Source organism: Cygnus atratus, chromosome 11 (genome assembly GCF_013377495.2).
Source record: "Cygnus atratus isolate AKBS03 ecotype Queensland, Australia chromosome 11, CAtr_DNAZoo_HiC_assembly, whole genome shotgun sequence".
Classification (NCBI taxonomy): domain Eukaryota; kingdom Metazoa; phylum Chordata; class Aves; order Anseriformes; family Anatidae; genus Cygnus; species Cygnus atratus.
This window is the reverse complement of record NC_066372.1, coordinates 13,288,153-13,307,345: the sequence shown is the minus strand read 5'-3', so window position 1 is coordinate 13,307,345 and position 19,193 is coordinate 13,288,153. Positions and strand designations below refer to the sequence as shown.

Here is a 19,193-nt window from a genome sequence, read left to right as displayed (position 1 = left end):
TTGCAAGACCCAATAATAAATGAAGTATCTTGAGCTTGCAAAAATGGTTTAATCACAATTTATGGAACATGTTTTTTTATAGTAAAGGAGGGTGTAAATAACTCCAGCAAGTTTCATTAATGGTCTGCTCCTCTGGGTCAAAGATCTTACATTTCCTTACAGCATTTGCTAAACTTCCTCTGACGTAGCACAGACAATGGAAGAACAGCAGCAGCATCTTTCATGGCGGTCTCTGCTTTCCTCTTAGCTGCTACTTCCCTTCTCAGTTTGATTTCTTCTCTATTCACTGTTTCTGGTCTCTCTTCCTAAAAGTGTCTTTTTCATACATGCCCCTCTCTAGTCTGCCTTTCATCTGACAGTGACGCTTCTGGGCTAAGCAGAGAAGATGCTGTAGGTTTAACAATGGAGGAAAAAATTGAGCTTTGTAAGTTCTGGTATCTGAGACTGGAAGAAGAAAGGGTAGAAAAGCGGCTGCCCTTGGAATTCACATAATCCCTTTACCACTGCCTGCTATGAAGCAACAACTCTTCTGGCCCTTGATTGTATGGTAGGAAACGTGACTGTGCCAAGAGGAAACTTGACTTGCAGTGTGGTGGCAGCACTCAGCCTGGGTCAGCGTTAGGCAATTCTGTTTCTACACATCATTCTCAAAGCAACCTAAAAAACTTTGTGGCCTGGTTTATGCAGATAGGAGTTAAGGATATATATCAGGACCATATCTTTCAATAAGCTTGCATTTGGACTGGAAATCCTTCTTTCCCTAACAATAAGAGTTGTGTCATCTTTGTTTGCTTTGGCATTGGCTCCGTGTTATCATGGTGGTTGATCTGCCTCTCAATCTGGATAACCAGTAATGCTTTATATTTTGTCATCAGCTTGAGGTTAGCAGATGAGCACTTTAATTAATACCAGCGTATTCACAGCACTACAAAACACTTGAATAAATCTGTTTTTTTTCAAGATGCACGCAGCGTTTGATACATACTTCCAAGGTTTTGTTTTTTAGAGTAAGGTTATACGCACAATTCGTATAAGCTTGGCACGAAACCTCTTCATTGTGTTAAACATTTTAAACAGTCGTTGGAATGGAGTTGTACCTAAGATACTGAATTAGCTTACAGGAAATTTTACAGGAGTCAGTGCTAGGCGTTGTATTGTTTTAAATAAGACCCCATGCCAGACAGCACCATGTGAGCTTTCTTCTCCACAAGGGAAGAGCTGTCACAGATGGGTTGTTGTCAATGGTGGTGTGTGATCTTACACTGAATATCTGGCTCTACAGCTTGCTGCGTTTCTTCTAATGAGTCTTCTCTGCCAAAAAATAAAAAAAAATTAAAAAGTTGAGCAGCGACTCAGTTCTTCGGCTTGGCAGTCGCAAGCCATCTAACTTTTTATTGAAAAGGGGTGGTCTTTGCTATTTAGTTTTAATTCCACAGATATTCCCTCATTGGTTTCTACTTTTCCTAAATATGGATGTCCTGTGGGTAGGAAAAAGCTGGGGCTGGGAGCAGAAAAAGACAAAAAATCTCCCTGTTCTTTTTTTGTTGTTTGTACATGTTTTTAAGCAATTGGGGCTATCTGGGGAAAATAGGGCTTGGGTACTCCATTACAAAACTACTATGCACGTGAAGTGCGGTTTCAGGTGCAAGTTGTGCAACTTTCTCAGGGTTGCAGGGCTCCTGGGAGAAGACCTGCTCCGTCTGGGTTAGACGTGGGCATCATCATCTCGCCGTCACCCTGGCAGGTACGCAACCCACGGGAGGTAAACCAGCAGCGTGTCCCTGCTCTGACCACACCAGCCGGAGCCGTCTGCTGGGATTAGGCCACCCGCAAGGATGCAGCCGGTAAAAGGCGGCCCTGGTTTCACGGAAGGGTTTATCAAGCAGGAAGAGCCTGTTTCTCGCCAGGAACAGTTACCAGCTGCTGACTCACGCAAACCTCTGGCACTAATTAACCGCGGCGGCTGCCAGCAGGAGCAGGCAGAGGGGTGGGATGGAGATGGGGCTGCGATTGGTTTGGGGCCGAGGACAGAGGGTGGGATTTGGTGCTTCTGTGCTCCCCTTTGCGACATCTGGTGAGGTTCTTCATAGGTAGGAGCACGGCAGCCTGGCAGGTCGGGTCTCTGGTTCGTAAGCAGGGACTGCTGGCGTTCAGCATGTCTTTCATCCAGGTAGATAAGGATTCAGATTTTCCTCTCCAAAATCTCCCTTATGGGGTTTTCTCCACTAAGGAGGAGGTGAGTAACAACATGCATTACACTGGGGCTGTCGTAATTGTTCGGAGCCTATGAGTAAGAGGAGAAATTCCCAGCGACCTGGGATAAGGAAAAACTTCACAGGCTAGGACATTGGTGCAGGCTTCCTGGTTTGAGAGCTGTAGCTGGCGTGTGGTCTTTTTGCTTAATGTGGTCATTTTTGTGACAACTTCCTTGAAATTGTGCAAAAGAAAGGGAAAGTGTTAATACTCCTGAAGAGTGTTTTGGCTAATACATCCTATAGTTTTTATGTGGTTTTGACTGTTGGTGTTTTGTTTGTTTGTTTTTGTAAAATCATTAAATCTGATCCTTTCACATCACTGTTTGTACTTTTTTTGAACTCAATTCCTCATTTTCTTTGTGACTGGATATAATTACACCTTCACCCTCAAGAAGCCACATTAAATATCTATTTCATCTGCCATTAACTCTGTAGCATCCAGTCCCGTTTGCACAATATGAACTGGCGTAGGGGGAAAAATGAATTCTGTCCTGAAATAGCTGTACTTTCAAGTGGGTGCCTTGTTCTGTTTTCTTTTAAGAGCCTGCTCTTTGTCAATTTGGTAGAGCTGGGTGCAGAAACATTAAGCAGGGCACAAAGTGTGTCATTTCCATCTCTGCAGCTGACCAGTTGTGGTTTATTGGGCATAAGCATTGCAGCAATGAGTTAAATGTGCTAAAGTCCATAACTGCTATGCCCAAAGGCTACATCTTGAGCCAGCTTCAGGCCTTATATTTTATCCGTCACATAAGAAAACATGGTTCAATCTTTTCCAAGGAAGGTGGCTCCTAGTTCCTGTGTGCTGAGCCCAGTTAGGCCGACTGCTGACCTCAGACCTGCAGACACCCGACCTGCCAGAGCCACTGAAATGTGCCCTGGAGAAGAGAGTGATTTCTGGGAAGGAAAAACTGGAGGACTGCTAACTGAAACGTTGTTATTATCTTCTGCTTGCTGCTGTCTCTGCTTATCAACACCAGTTCAAAAAAGAATCTAAACCCAAAGATTGTGTTTTCTGATCTGGTATTTTCCCAAGATAAAATGAGATGGTTCGTTTAATCTCTTCATAGATGCATGTGTTGTTATCTAACAAGTTTGGATTATTTTTTCCACCTTTTCCAGTGACTGTTTGCTGAAGAAAACATCTTTGCTAAGATCTTATTAAAAGGCAGAAATTATTTGGGAAAATAATGTTCTAAAGGTGGCACAATGTTCCAAGGATTTCAGGTTAAAGCAGTTGATGTAATTCCTGACTATCCCAGTTACAAATTAACCTGATGTGACCTTTAGAGTTTTCTGCAGGAATGTTTGCTGAATAAATACTTATTGTCACATTTGGAAACTTGCTTAGAAATTAAAGGCTAAAAAATAGGTTTAATAGCATGGATTTTCATCGATGATTTTCCCATTTTGTTATTCTACTTTTCATAATGACTGTGACCAGTTTGTCTCTACTTGCTTAAAGGCACGAATAATTGAAATTTTGCCTTTGAACGCAGCAGCGTTTCTATAATTTCCACCCAGCTGTGGCAGAGCTGCAGTGGGACAGTCTGCGCTGCTCCGGCACTGGCACCACAGGCTCAGCACGCGCCCGGCGCGGGCCCTTCGAGGACAGCAGCAAATGAACGTGGTCTTTGTTTGTCTGTGTGCATCTGGCAGGCAAATGCATCCACGGCAATCCTCCCATATGCACAGGAAGCTCTTCCTATACCAGGATCTACACCAGGGTTTGCCTTCAAGTGGTGGACTGCTGGTGTGCTGTGAGGATGCTCCAGGCAGGGTAGCCTCCTTCGACCTTATGCAGGGATAACGTGGCTGAGCAAGTTGAATGGCAGTGGAGCACAGAGCACCTTCTCTCATCTCAGGTGGAGCTGGGGTGTAGAAACACCTATTTCTTTCTAAAAATACGCACACAGGGATGAGATCAGTCCTGCCCACTGCGTGTCTATGCTGCTCCCCACCTGAAGGAGAAATAGCATCTTCCTACCTCGCAACCTATTTCAAATACGCGAACTCATTCTGAAATGTTTGCCATTAATGAGGAGTGGGCAAATACTTCTGGAGCAGGAAAAGAAACCTCTTTATTGTCTTCTCCTTCCCCCAGAAGGCCAGGATGAGGGGAATGTGCTCTTTCACCCCTGCAAGTCGGCGAGGAGTCTGTGTTGATGCTCTGCCTCCAAGCCTTAATGTTTTTCATCAGCCAGCCTTTTCTGCTAGCTGTCAGTAGCAAATGGCTGTGACATTGAGCCCCTGTCCCTGAGGGATCCAGCTCCTGTGGTCACTGCATTCCCCCATGCCCTCTTTGGAGGATTTTTGGGTACAAGCATAAATTCTTCTCCCCGCTCTCATCGCTTTGCAGCCTCGGCACAGGATTGGGGTAGCGATTGGAGACCAGATTTTGGATCTCAGCGTCATCAAGCATCTGTTCAATGGACCAGCTCTTGCCAAACACCAACATGTCTTTGATCAGGTATTTATCACACAGTCTGTTTTTTGACTTTCTGCATGCATTTTAGATATATTCATGAGTTGTTAGCAATGAGCGATGAGATGTAGGCCATGAACTGTAAATGGCGGCTTTTACTCAGCACTGAAGCTCTGTTGGTCCAGTTTTAGCCTGGTGTAACTGTCAAATAGCAGCACGATGAAGCAATGCCACCCAAGTTTCGGGTGACGTGGAGGGGTGAAAGAGAAACATCCAAAATTAGCAAAATATTTCAGACCACCTTAAGGCTTTCTCCATCAGATTGGTTAGTACAGCGCAGAGCAGCACTAAATGCTTTCCTTTTGAAACTTCGGCTTTGAATCCAAAGCAGAAACAGGAATCCAAATTTCCCAGAGTCTGGTGCTGGGGGGCATGTCTCTGTGGCAGAGTCCAAATTTGGGGCAAATTTCCCCTCACAGGGAATGTGGGCCTGTGCCATCGGTTGTGTTCTGCTCTGAAGGAGAACCCATCGCTGTGGAGGTGGCCAGGGCAGCAGGGGGATTTGGGACCTGAAGGGTGTTTTTATGAAACGAGGCACAGTCTATTATCTGCCTCCCCACTCCTCTCTGTCACCCGCCAGCCCACCCTCAATGCCTTCATGGAGCTGGGCCCCACGGCCTGGAGGGAAGCCCGGGCCCTGCTGCAGACGCTGCTGTCAGCCGCCGAGCCAACGCTGCAGGACAACGTGGGCCTGCGGAAACGGTGAGCAAGCGCCAGGCCCGAGGTGGCCAGGTGCCATCTGAGGGGGACTTAACCTGGCGTTGGGGCCTGCTGAGAGCTTCCCGCTCCTCGTAATGTCGCTGGTTAATCCTCTCACCGCCCGCAGATCCGGGGCGTTAACCCCTGCTTGGGAACATGGAGATTACGCCCTGGGGTGTGCCCGGATCTGCTGCAACCCTACGGAGGGACGAGCTGGGCTCTTGGGCTCTGGGGACACCTGGGGCTCCACACACGCTGTGGCAACCACGGCCTCCACTCGGGAGGTGGTCTTGAGGCCTCCAGTCCATGGCTCCCAGCAGAGCTCTGTCTGCCCAGGCTGCGGCTCTTCTGCCAGGGGGACGCCCCCTCCAGCTGCCCCCCAGAAGCCGTCTCGCTTCGCCAAACCCCAGCCTGTTGGGGCAAAGTGGCTTGAGACACGTGGCAGTGCGTTGGTGCGGGAGGGGAGGGCAGGGCAGGGGACTCCTCCCTGTCCTGCTAGGTGGCACGTGTGCCAGGGAGCTGTTGAAACTCTGCTTGCCACAGGGACCTTCCCTGCACACCCCCAGAGCCACAAAACACAGCCTCACCCCTTCCTCGCCAAGGAGGGCAGAGGACAGAGCATGTTTCTGCAAAACAGCCTGCTCCTGCATCCATTTCTCACCTCTCTTGCCCACCGTGATGGGTGCTGCTTCAGTTGTAACCCTCTCTGTAGCAGCAGCCTGTGCAGTCTAAATTTTCCTGCATACCCCATACTTAGAAAGGAATCACTGCGAGGTTTGGCAAAGCAAATCAAAGGTGGAGCTGCTCGAGAGAAATACTCAGTCCCTTACGTGCTTGTAAACCAGTTCAGGGTGAGAGCCTCAACTTTTCCGAGAGCTGAAGTCTTTGTCTTTTATTTCAGAGCATTTGTACCTCAGGCTTCTGCTACCATGCACCTGCCAGCACACATCGGTAAGCATCCCGGAGCCGCCGGCCGCTCGGCACTGCCCTTTGTTCTTGCCCAGAGGAGCTGCTTTATGTCCAGATTGCTCAGACAGATCATAGCTGCGACAGGGAGTGGGCTTTGTAGGAGCCAGAAGTAGATTATTGTATGTAATGAATGGTAGGTGCTGTCTGCAGCACAGGAATAGAAAAACCCAGGGAAACTCAATAGCAGCCAGAAAATTCCTGGATTTTCACTAAATCAGGGTTGTCTGGTACCACAAAACTCTTGTCATCAGATTTGCATCACCAAAGGCCTTTGTGATTAGAGCCAGGCAGGAAACACAAGTTCGATTTCAAACATTGACCCCATTTGTCATCAGAAAATAACCCAGATCTTGCAAAATTTTGCAAGCCAGATACTCAGGCACAGCCTCATAAACAAGCGTGAGTCCCTGCCACCAGGTCGTCACCCTGCATCCCAGCCCACATCAGGCCACAAACTGTTTTGGAGTGAGAAGCATCTTTGTGGTTTTGACAGAAATTTATATTTGAATCAAAACCAGCTTGACCAAAATCACTGGAGGGATGTGACCAGCCCAGGATCGCGTGAATTTGCCCATTCCCCTACCAAGCACTGCTTCACTAGCATTTTGGCTCCCACGGGGCGCAGCGGGGCTGTGGAACAGCCTGCCCTCTCCTGCAGGAACCGTGACACCTTCTGCAAACAGTGCCAGGCTGAATAGGCCCGTGCTTCCCCAGCAGACAGCTCGGTGAAGAATTGCAGGCTCCTAGCCCCCATACATGCTGCTAGTGAGAGCACGACCCTGGCAATATCCCCTTGCCAGCACCTTACAGCTGTGCGTTATTTAGCTTCCCGCAGCGCTTCTGTCCTTGTGCTCCAGTCCTGCTTGTTCTGAGAGGGAGCATTGGCTGTATCCCCTGCTGGGGCTGCGAGATAACACACCGAGGCTGCAAGATAATGCAACGAGGCTGCAAATTAACACACCGAGCCTGCAAACGAACGCCAGGCCGCCGAGCTGCTCGCAGCGGCGGCAGCAGAGGGCAGCAGCCGCCCGCCCCGCGCCAGCCCCTGGGTTGTCTTCGCCGCCGGGGGCTGGAAACCAAAAAACGAGCCGGTTTTGTCATCGTTTTCCAGGCGAACCACATTAATCACCACTCTTTTGCTATTCATCATAGCCCCGTAGTAATAATGTGAAATGCTGAATGGCCCCGCTTCACTCTCTGCATCCCCTCCTGCTCTTCTCATCACACATCGTGCGCTTTAGCCCCTGCAGATGATGGGCTTTCCCACCATTGATCCACATTTTTTTTTTTCCACGCAGGAGATTACACGGACTTCTACTCGTCACGACAACACGCCACCAACGTCGGGATCATGTTCCGGGGGAAGGAGAACGCGCTGATGCCCAACTGGTGGGTCACACAGGTGGTTCTCTGGGGCACTTTGTTTTGTACGCTCCTCTGTAGGTATAATATACATTTTTAAAGGTCTGGGTATTTCAGCAAAATACTGATTTCACAGTGGACAAGAAACTGTGAACTTTGAGAGTGTGTCAAGAGCTCAAGAAGAGAACCAAAAGCCCCATTTCCCCAGCCTGTGCTGGTGCAGCAGCCGCACCAATAGCAATGCACACCTCTGGTCCAAGGGCAGATTTACCTAAGAAATTGTTTTGCCATATGACAAGAAAACGGGGTTTAAGCTCCAAGGAACTTAGGGGAGCAGTGGCACAGGAGAAGCACAGCTACATGGCTGCAGGACTGTGGTTTGTTCACATCTTTATTTCAGAGCACGGAAGGTGTAATTGTTCGTGCTCATCTGTGCAGAGCTCAGGCCTCAGACTTCAGACCCCGAGGTGCCTCTGCCCCCAGAAGCTGCTCTGGGTGGTGATGCTCCCCGAACTAACCCATGCTCCGTGATGCTCTTTCACAAGGCTGCACTTACCCGTGGGTTATCACGGCCGGGCATCTTCCGTCGTGGTGTCTGGGACGCCTATCCGGAGACCTGTGGGACAAATGAGACCTGACAATGGTGAGACCATGGCAAGCTTTAAATGTGGCTTCTTACTCCTTATTTAACTTTTATTTTTCCTCCACATTGTACAGCAGTAGGGAGCAAGGGTTTGGGATGTCCAGGCTGGGGTCAGGGCAGAGAGCAAAGGAAAGCCCAGGGTTAAATCCATTTTATGTCTGCATGCCAGGCAGCACTGGCTGCTTCGTTTCTTCTGCATGATGCTTTCGTTGCCCTGTCAGCTTCCCTCTCATAAAGCACTCTTCCTTCTGCCCACAGATAAACCTCCAGTGTTCGGTGCTTGCAAGCGTCTGGATATTGAATTAGAAATGGTAAGACAGGCTATTTGCCCTGCCGTTGTAATAGAGAAACATTAAAGACAGGAAAGAAAAGGTAAATTCAGCTGCTTCTAAAATGAATGTCTTCAGGTCCATTCATTCATTTCATCTGATAGGTCTGTGTAGCAGGCAACAAAGAGTTCTGTGGTGGAAATCTTCCCGTCTGATGGCCGGAGGATGTTTTAGCTCATTCGGTGCTTTGCTAATTGAGCTTTCAGGCTGGAAACAGCTTGTCTGGCCAGACCTGAGCAACCTGGAAGCATGCGGCATGTTCTTCATATCAGGCACCACCGCCTGCTATCTGGCCAGCAGTTGCCTTTGCCCTGCAGCCAGGATCCTTTAGTAGACATGGGGATTTTAGGAGCCCAGACTGCCCATGCCATGAATCCAGAGCAGAGGAAGCCGGGAATTGCTGCGAGTGCCATCCAAGCACCTCACCCTGGATAGGAAGAGAAAACCTGTTCTGTGGGTGTTGGAACAAAACATCTTTGGGAAGTGCATTTTGTGGCTTAGCCTGGTCCTAAAGGAGAGAGTTTTGTAGGATTGTTGTTTGTAATTTACACAATATATATCATCTGGATTGTGATTAGGGGAGACCATATTACTCCCATGTTTTGATGCAGTCATGCCCTTGTTTAATGGGTGGCTCTTGGCAACACAACGCTCCCAAGCACTTCAAAGCTGCCAGCCTTAAGGATGGGGTGAGAGAGGCAGTAGGCCACGTTCTTTGTCTAATTGTGTCTGGGAAATGATGCAGAATCACGTCCCGCCCAGCCTTGGTTGCTCACGCATGTAACCCTCTGTATGGTAAAGATTTCCGATTTCAGAAATTTAATCAACACTTTGCTTTTCAACTTCAGGCATTCTTTGTGGGACCTGGAAACAAGTATGGGGAGCCAATCCCTATCAGCAGAGCCCACGAGCACATCTTTGGGATGGTCCTTATGAACGACTGGAGTGGTAACCAGCACTGCAGGCATCTGCCTGGAGGGGGGGGGGATCACAGCATCGTGGGAAACCCTAGATATGGATAAAGGATGTATTTTAGTAACAGATTAGTGGGCTTGATACCACTGTGTGTGATTGAAAGGGATCAAAATGAAACACTACCTGCATTTCTCTAGCTCTTTCTAAACACATCTTTGATCAATCAGTAGAACCAGTGATTGCTGCCTAATGAAGATTTATTTACTTATGAAGGAGCTAATATCCATCTAGTTTCTTCTGAGCAGGGATGGAGCAGCCCTAACGATGGTGATTTCATCAGAGGATTGATTTCAGTGTCAGGATTAGGGAAGGGATTTGACAATCACAAATCCCTCTCTCTGTTCAGAGATTTAAGCAGACAAAAGCATTGTTATCGAGGTGAAATTAGCCCTATGACTGGCACGGACCCCTGGCTGGGTGTCAAAGCATTAACTAAACTGGGGAAGAAAATGTGGTTATCTGAGGATGGTCTGACTACTTTAATTATCCCTGCCTTTTCTTCCTAATCTAGCCTGTCTAGGAAATTTGGTTTGAGGGTCAGAAAGGGATGGATTTTAATCAGGGTTTGGGCACAATGGCTGGAAATGGGTGGTGATGACATTTCCAAGTCCATGCAGCTGGTTCTGTAGCTGTGCAGAGAGCTGTGTCTTCAACCAATGTGAAAGCTCACAACAATTACTGTGTTTAATGGCATTCCTTTCAATTTTCCCTTCCTAGCTCGCGACATCCAGAAATGGGAATATGTTCCTCTGGGCCCGTTCCTGAGCAAGAGCTTTGGCACAACCATCTCGCCTTGGGTTGTCACCATGGAAGCTCTCATGCCATTTGTGCTGCCCAACCCTGTCCAGGTTAGCAAGGGGGAGACTTGAACCTTTAAAGAGTTTACAAGCATGATCCTGCTTCCAAATACATGGAGAAACCTTGAGCTCTTTGAGTCAAACACTGATTGATGTCACTGGCATGGCCACATGGCACCCTGACTGCCATTCTGCCTACTCAAGCAGGGCAGAAAAATCATCTCCTTCAAAACATCTTGAAAATTAACTGATCAGAGAACTTCTTGGTAGTGCTTAGCATCCAAGAAGCAGTAGAGAGAGAGAGAGTGGACTCATTCCAGAACACTTTGTTCAAATGTTTCCAGTTGTCTGTGTTATGTAGGTGTTTAGTTAAAATGGAAAAAGATAATGAAGGTCTCACAGAGAATTTGCCATCTTCTCTGTGCAGGCAGAGAACAAAGTTGTGCCAGCACCATATTTGTTTTGGATTAACATCCATGCCATAGTGATGGAGAGGGATTTTGGAGCCCAAGTGCAAAGGAGGGAATCTGGATCTGTGGATATCGCATCAGCTCAGAAAGGTCTTTAAAAACATGTGCATGAGAGCAAGAAAAGCAATAATCTGAACAGTAATAGTGGTAAAGTAAATGGAGCGTGCAGCACAGACTGCATAAACAAAAAGTCACCGGGATGGCTCATGGAATTTTTCCTTTCTGCTTGTTTAGACTGACATGCCTTTTATATGTTATTAGGATCCCAAGCCACTTCCCTACCTTCAGGATGAAGAACCCTACACTTTCGACATCAATCTCTTTGTTGCCATTAAAGGTACAGCAAAGCTAAGCGAGTTATAAAGCTGAAATTGCCAATTAAGGACTGCAGGACCCACCGGGTACTTCAGACAATTTGCTCTTGGCTCTGCAGTGCTCCTTTTTGCCTCTGTCAGGGAAAGAAGGAAGCTCCTCGTGCTCCCCATTGGCCGTGCAGCGATGCACTAAGGAGGGAATGCTGCCCACCCGGGGCTTGCAGATGATCAGCTCATGAGGAGGAGGGTCCCTACGGGGGCTGCCTGCAGGGCATAGAAGGAGCAGCTGTCCACGACTGTCAGATTTAAGCCCAGCACAGCCCCCAGCTAATGGCCCTGCTGAGCAGGAGGTCTAGTTGCTGCTCCTGTAGTAGAGTAGAGAATAGGAAATGGGTAGCTTGATGTTACCCTGGTGCCAGCCACACGCTTGTTTTCTGTGAAATGCTGGCCTTCATAAGGGAATGGAAAATGTTATTGCTTCTTTGCTGCAAGGGATCGCAGTGATAAAAGAAGTCATCCATCTGTAAAATGAAAAGACTCTAGCATCAGTCATCCAACACAAACGAGTTGTTTTCCCGTTTCTTATTTTTTATTTTCCTCAGGAGAAGGAATGAGCACGCCAACTACTATATGCAGATCCAATTTCAAGGTAAGACCTCGGTCTCTTGCCTCTGCTGGAAATCTTGCTGATGCCATCAGCTCCAGTTTGGTGCCTGAGCACTGAACAAGGGAGCAGCTCCTCCTGCTGCTCGGCTTAGGATTCAGGCAAAGGCAATTGCCTCTTGCTGTGCCAAGGTGGGAGAGAGCCTCACAGTCACAGCTGATAATTTCCACATGGACACAGCTGCAAGCCTGGGGCTGTCCTGGATGCTGCATGGGCAGGGTGGTTGGTGGCTGTGGCAGTGTGGGCTGATGGGGACATGGTAAGCCAGGGGGCGTGTGGACCAGCTGCAGCACGACTCAGTCAATTTTGTATTCGCACATGGTTCTGTGCGTCTCTAGCAATTACCTTAATCAGTAAATCAGCAGTCAGCAAATCAACAATTAGGAGATTTTTCTGTGAACCTGCTGGGCCTGACCATGGATCCTGTTATAGCAATGCTGGCCTTAAAGAGAAAGAAAAGGAGAATTGACATCTAATTGAAAGAAGAGAGATTTTAAGGGATAAAATTACAAGTTAAAGTCTGAATTTTGTATGTACATAACAGCTCCTTGTCATCATTTAGAAAGCAATCAGCCAGGCCACAGTAACTATTGAAAATATAGCACCAAGTAGCTGTGGATGTCACTTTTAGGCTGCTGAAGGTTCCTCATTAAATAAGGGAATTTCTTCAGGGACAGTCTGTTCAGCATCATCCAGAGAATGCAATAGCTCCTGCATAGGCATGCAAGAGGTTTGTCCTTCATTGCTTTAGCCTCCTCCTCCTCCTCCCTCCTGCAGCACATGTACTGGACGATGAAGCAGCAGCTGGCTCACCATTCGATCAACGGGTGCAACCTCAGGCCTGGCGACCTCCTGGCATCAGGAACTATCAGTGGGCCTGTGAGTGTTCAAATACCGATAGCCACGGTTACCTGGTCAGTAGTCCAAAACCGACTGAGCAGGGCTTTGGGTCAAAGTCCTATTTGGATTGAGCAGCCATGAAAATGCCTGCAGTTCCTTTCTAGGCATTTTGTGCTAATGGTTTTGCAACCTCAAAATCACACTGAGAGATATTTTTAAATTGTTTGTTGTTGTTTTTAATCTCTCCTGTGTTCCTTTCCCTAAGAACTATTTAACTCTAGATGCAAATTAATTTCTGTGTATAAACATCCACACAAGCCTATTTTTGCTTTATGACATGCAGCTTTTAAAATTATGATTATTTGTGAAGATAATATTAAAGGTGCATGGGCATAGCTTGTAGATTTTCTAATACTACATATATGGACCTAACTTCACAAGCTATTATTCTCCCTGTACAGACAGTTGTTGTAATATCTGAGTAAGGTATTGGCACTTGCTGAAACATCAAATATAAATGCTCTTCACACTGTCTGGAAGACAGCTTCAGGGAAGTGTTTTCCAGACAGGGTTACCTGTACTTCCATTCTGAGCACTCCTGAAGTGCTTTCTGCTTCCTCTAACTCATTGCACTGCAGATCGACATTGAAGACGTACAAACCTTTGCCAGCTTTGCTCTTCTGAAGAACAAAATGTAAATAAAACTGTGAACCACGGCTACATGAAAGCACTGGATTTGCAGGAGTGCCCTACATTTGTTTCCCTTCTTTCTGTAGCAGGCTCAAACTTCTCTTAAAGGATTTAGGACTATTTTAAACAGAGCAGATAAAGTCTGGGAGGCACGGCTGCTTATGGTGAGCAAGACATTAAAATGTGAAGGCAAAACAATAAGACAGTGTATCAATGAATCAAATTAACAGCAGAAGCCCATTCTATATTTTTATGTATTTCTGAATCTACCTTCAGCAGCAAGTAGCTCAGCAGTGGGACAGGTGCTAAAGAGCTGTTTATTTGTTGATAACTTTTGCTGCAGGAACCTGAGAGCTTTGGCTCCATGCTGGAGCTGTCTTGGAATGGGACAAAAGAAATCCCCCTTGGCAGTGGACAGTCTCGTAAATTCCTGCAGGATGGAGATGAAATCGTTTTAACAGGTAATGGCCAAGCTCCTGCTCTTACGCTGTACCTAAGAGATGTTTCCAGATGGCAGTGGCACAAGCCCCTGACAAGGACACAGGCAGTGCCCTACGTGCCTGCCGTGCAGGCCCAGCTGTTTCCATCCCACCTACCACCAGGTAAAAGGAGGCAGATACAAATTGCCCTGGAATAAATGCTTTCTGGGTTAGTTTATTTGTTTTGTTAAATGAGTGAAGGACCTTGCTATGCCTGTGTGTGAGTGCTAATGGGAGGTTGGGGTCGGTTTGCCTTTATGGGTTGAAATACCCTGGGCCTAGCATTATCTGATAAATTGTTGCCACCACGGTCTGAGTTTACAAATCTTGGCAAATCTTGAAAGAAGTCATTTTGCAAATAATATTTAATTGGTGACATATGCATACCCAATTAAATGGGTTGCAAATTCAATATGTGGGAAGTAGCATGAAGCCTGCTAGAACAGCTGACCAGGTCCCCTCAGAAAAGGGATGTGCTTGAGAACTCTTTCATACTTGGCCATGGTTTTAATTTTCATTTTGAGAAACCAAGGATTTTATGCATTAAAATCTATCATGGCCTTTCGTGATCCAGATCCCACTCCTACCTCTTTTTAATCCACAGTCCAGTGCAAGACAAATCTGTTTTTCCTTTCCTCTCATCTTGACAACCCCGTTATGGCTTTGAGGTGGCAAACAGTTGGCAAGAACAGTCATGTGAAACTTTTATTCAAACGTCTTGCTACGTCGCCTACTGAATTTTTAGAGAATATCTGGTGGGATTTTGTGCATCAGCAGCTCCCACTCTGAGGCCCAGTCAGTAACACGCCTGGCTCTGAAGTGACGAGAAAACATTTACAAATGTGATGTAGGACAGAGAAAATGTGAGTGACTAATGTCTATGCAGTAACTCGAAGGATGTGAAAGCGTGATGTAGTATGTGTTCACAGGTCTTTGCATACTTAATCCAGCCCACATGGTAATAAGAATAGATGGGATTTGTCAATAGAGGCATTGCCATATGCCTGCATCTCCTAGTGCTGGTGTTTGCAAAAGCATGGGCTACTTTTTCTTTCTGCACTACAAGGCATTTACTTCACACCCCTTAGTATCTTCATTTAAACTTTTTTAACTCCCCAAGCAGTGATCCAGATGCCAACACTAAGCCTCACAGCAGGATGCAATTGGCAAAATAAGATTGTGGCATGTGCTGCAAGCTATGATGGCCTGATCTAGTTAATGCAGGTAAAATCAAAGGTCCTTTACCTAGCTGTATTTCTACCACAGAGGTGTTTAATTGGAGAAAACCCAACATGGTAAAGCACAAGCACATCTAAGCAAAACATAAGCCTGAAGTTATGCAGGACACATGTTGGAGCAGCATTCATGGCAATGCTGAAATGGATGAAGTGACAAAATGCAGCAGCACGCACGTAGGTGCACACCACACAGTCCGCAGCACCTCCCCTCTGAGATATTCAGCATGAGGAAGAAGAGGGTTTGCACACAGTAATGGCCACAGGGCCTGCCCATCTGTTTACATATAAGCTACATATATATGCTGGTTGAATGGCTGGGGTTTTGTTTGTTTGTTTGTTTTAGGGTGAAACATCAGAGTTATGTTGTGCTAAAACTTTCGGAAGAGCACTGCCCCACTGTCCTAGCTCTTTGCCAGGGCTTGGCTGGCTCTGATCACCCTCAGCTGAGGCAGGAGGTGATAGGAACTAGGAACACTGCAAACCAGCTTGGGGTAAATGACTGCCAGACACATGCTGTATTTAGCTTTTAGAAACTAGTCAAAACGCACAAAACTTTCCCACACAACTCCTTGCTGGAAAACAGCATTTTTTGTGCTGTAGTTATCACTCACCATGTATCTGAGTGGTGGTTATGGGCTATTCTTGGCCAAGACTTTCAGGAATTTTGCCAAAGCAGTCTAAAAATTCTCGTTCTTTCAGAAACATTTTTAACAAAAAGCAAGGACCTTTCTGTGGAGAAAAATAAGTATGGCTGCATTCCAGTCTGCCAGCAACGGCTGTGTAAGCTGTCCCAGCGGGGCTACAGCCCCAGTGCCTCCTGTCTGGCAGCCCCCATATGAGGTTTGAGTTTCTGTGAGGTGCTGCCAGCTTTGCATAGCAAGGTGCTGAGACAGCTGGAGACTGAGATGTACTGGAGGGAGATGGAGACAGAGGTACCAAGGAGTCCCTGGTACCTCTGACATACTTCAGCCCTCAAACAAGCCTTTGTATATTCATGCTGCAGTGTGTAGACGTCTGACGCTGCTGTCCATTGCCCTCTAGAGGTGCAGGTCTCTCTCAAGTAACTGTGCCACCAACCCTAAATTAGGGTACAGTTAGGTGTATGAATGTCCCTTTGGAGTTCCATGCTGACATCCTGATCTGCAATGAGCACCTTGCGGTTTGGGAGCTGCTGGCACATGGTGTCCAGCCGAGGGACAATGGGACTAGACTGTAACCCATGCTGACCTTCATGCCCAGAACAAGAATCCTGAATGTCTTTTGGTATGATGACATCGCTGCTAACCTGGGTGAAGGCACCGCTGCCCCAGGAGGATGGTCTCACATCAAGCTGCCTGCTGTGCTGTTTCAAACCAGCTGCAGCTTGTGGTGATGGGGGCACCACGCTATTCACGAGAGCCATGTGCTGCTGGGACTGCCTGCTGGGACAGCTTGGGACGTGCCCCTGTTTAGTGATGTATGGCAGATCCAGCACCTTAGAGCACCCCTGAGGCAGGGCTGCTGCTATTGCATCCTCTCCCCAGGCAGCACCACTAGCTCTTGCCAAGTGCCCAGCCCATAACTCCTAGTCTCCCATTTCAACTTTGTGTTTTTGCTCACTTTCATCTCTTCTCCCCTCTTGGGAACCATTTCAGTGCCCTACCGCACAAAATGAGAGAAATACTCTGTTCCAAAAAGTACATCTTAGGGAGGGAGCCCTGTTAGTGGTGTCTCTCTGAGGGCGTGCAGCAGCTGGCTGCACAAACCTCGCCGCAGCTCCTTGGCACGCTGCTCCGGCCAACACTGCCGGCAGCACAGAGCTGGCTTTGTGAAATGTGCCGCTCCTTGGTGCTGCTTTAAATCACAGTTGACAGCAGGGATAACTAAACTGGACTGAAATAATAAGCCAGTGCTCAAAGGAAAGCTGGCAATGGAGCCTGATGAGAAAAATGGAAAGTGAGCTGAGCCTCAAAGCAAGCATCTTACTCCGGTAATGTTGAGGATTGAGGATGGCCCAGCAGATACTGGGAGGATGTCTGCAGGCTGGCTGTTATACAGGTACTTACAGACACTGCTGTCCTCGGGAAAACTTCATCTCTGCCTGGCCGTGACAGCAGCGCCGGTGGACTGGTGCTGGCAGGGTCTGTCCTGCTGCAGCCTGAGCCCACCCCATCCTCCTCTTCCTCCCCTGATTCCCCTGCGGGTGGGGATCGAGGGTTGAGCTCTGTTGTTTTCACATCCCTCCCAGCTTCTCAAAGGCAGCTGGCTTTTATCACAGGCGGGGAAGATGATGTATTCCATTATTTTAGGAAACCCATCTCTAACTATGAAATCAGCACAGCATATGCCACTTGTGTCCTTCCTTTGATCAGCCGTTGCTAGCAGAGAGCTGCAGTAGGTCTCCTCAGCTGCTTCTTCCCAAAATAGTCTTCCCAGATGGGCTGGGAGCCCCTTGCTGTGTCCGCTCCCCTCCTTCCCCTGCAGCTGTGCTGTGGATGCTCGGTTGGCCCGTGGCAACAAGGGCTGCAGTGGCACCTGTGTCACCGTGTCACCTCTCCCATAGGTCTGCGCCCTCCTGCAGAGGGACATGTCATCACAGACCGGTAGCTTCAGCAGCAGCCAGCTCACTTGTGGCGTCTGTCTGCACAACAGAGGATAATCGGATATTTTGTGTTAGTTGCTGAGTTTCTCGTGGAACTATGCTGCTTTATTTAGGTCCTGTCGTTTGGGGGCTTTTAATGACTTTCCCTCTGGTTCTAAGCACCCTGATGTCCCATGAGTAGTCCCAATGCTGCAGAGAGAGAACCCAGGTTTATTTTAGTAATTTCAAGGCTAAGTCAGCCACAAATCAGCTTAGATTGATGATGCTGCAGGTTGGGTTTGAAAACAAGAATATTGCACATCTTGTTTGTTCTTTGATCATATTCACTGAACTTGTATATTGCTGTGTTTCACTTTTTTTTTTTTTTTTTTTAAACAGTCCTGGCCTATTTGAACTTTTTTCCACCATTGCATTTCTGAAAGTTTTTATTTATCAGTCAAACTTTAAGAATGCTGTACTCTTAACCTCAAATATCCACCTGAGGATACTTCTACTCATTTTTGGTCTCTTTGTATCTTTATATACTTTAATTCTTGGTAAAACCCTGCTGTCCTCACACCACAACCTGTCCCTTCTTTTCCGGCACCAGGTTACTGCCAGGGCAGCGGCTACCGCGTGGGGTTCGGCCAGTGCTCAGGAAAAATCCTTCCAGCCATGTCAGGTCCGTGATGACTGCTGTAAGGTGGTGTCCGAGGAGGAAGAGAAGAAGGAGCAGAAGGAGGACCAACCCCCCCCCACCTCTAATAGACATGCGACTTTACTCAGATTTATTATTTTTATATGAGCGATTGGAATCTTACTGTTTTTAATCATCAATAAATATCTTCAAGATGAATGTGGTTCTGTGGTGTGGTAAGAAAAAGTTTTCAATGCTAGCTTAATGTTCTTGGAATGAGAATAGGGTGATTTAAAGAGAAAGTGAGATTTTTATCTCTTCTGTACTAATATTTTTATCGCAGCTATAAAAAGGTCTTCAGATAAACTTAAATATTCAGAGCACTGGGTTGATGATACCAGCAGAGATTGAATGCTGACTTCTGGTTTCTCCTGTGTTCATCTTCTGATGAAGGTGAGTTTCAGATGGATGCTAAAAACTTGTGAACCCTTCCGAATAGAAGAGCTACAGGAGCATGCCCTCAACTAACGCATAACAAAGCAACTGGCAAATGTGATCATTGATGCAACTGAAAGCACAGGAAAGCGAAACAAGGCACTAAACAACCTTTTAAACAGAGTGAAAACAAATCACGCTGTACCAAAGGCTGTGCACCAGCTTCCCTGACGTTAGGGAGGAAGGCAGTGTCACTGTGGTGGCTGGCATGGTCCCCAGGCCCACAGCGGTGGCTGTCCCACCTTGTCACTCTGCAGGGGCCATGACATGGAGGAGGCTGCCCCCCTTCCTTTGT

General features: G+C 47.2%; 1 protein-coding gene across 1 annotated transcript; it reads left to right on the top strand.

Moving 5' to 3' along the window:
• The first annotated feature begins 2,071 nt into the window (after positions 1–2,071).
• On the top strand, positions 2,072–18,620 carry FAH (fumarylacetoacetate hydrolase). Its single transcript, XM_035554632.2, has 14 exons — positions 2,072–2,236; positions 4,612–4,722; positions 5,318–5,439; positions 6,338–6,387; positions 7,704–7,794; positions 8,313–8,410; positions 8,669–8,721; positions 9,588–9,687; positions 10,432–10,562; positions 11,243–11,318; positions 11,898–11,944; positions 12,737–12,838; positions 13,833–13,950; positions 18,377–18,620. Exons 1-14 carry the CDS (start codon positions 2,156–2,158, stop codon positions 18,454–18,456), a joined length of 1,260 nt encoding a protein of 419 aa, XP_035410525.1. The 5' UTR covers positions 2,072–2,155; the 3' UTR covers positions 18,457–18,620.
• Positions 18,621–19,193: the final 573 nt, after the last annotated feature.

Coding starts and splice junctions, on each gene's coding strand:
- FAH (XM_035554632.2), top strand. CDS start 2,156: ATGTCTTTCATCCAGGTAGATAAGGATTCAGATTTTCCTCTCCAAAAT. Junction 8,411..8,668: donor ACAAATGAGACCTGACAATG/GTGAGACCATGG, acceptor TTCTGCCCACAG/ATAAACCTCCAGTGTTCGGT. Junction 13,951..18,376: donor AGATGAAATCGTTTTAACAG/GTAATGGCCAAG, acceptor TTCCGGCACCAG/GTTACTGCCAGGGCAGCGGC.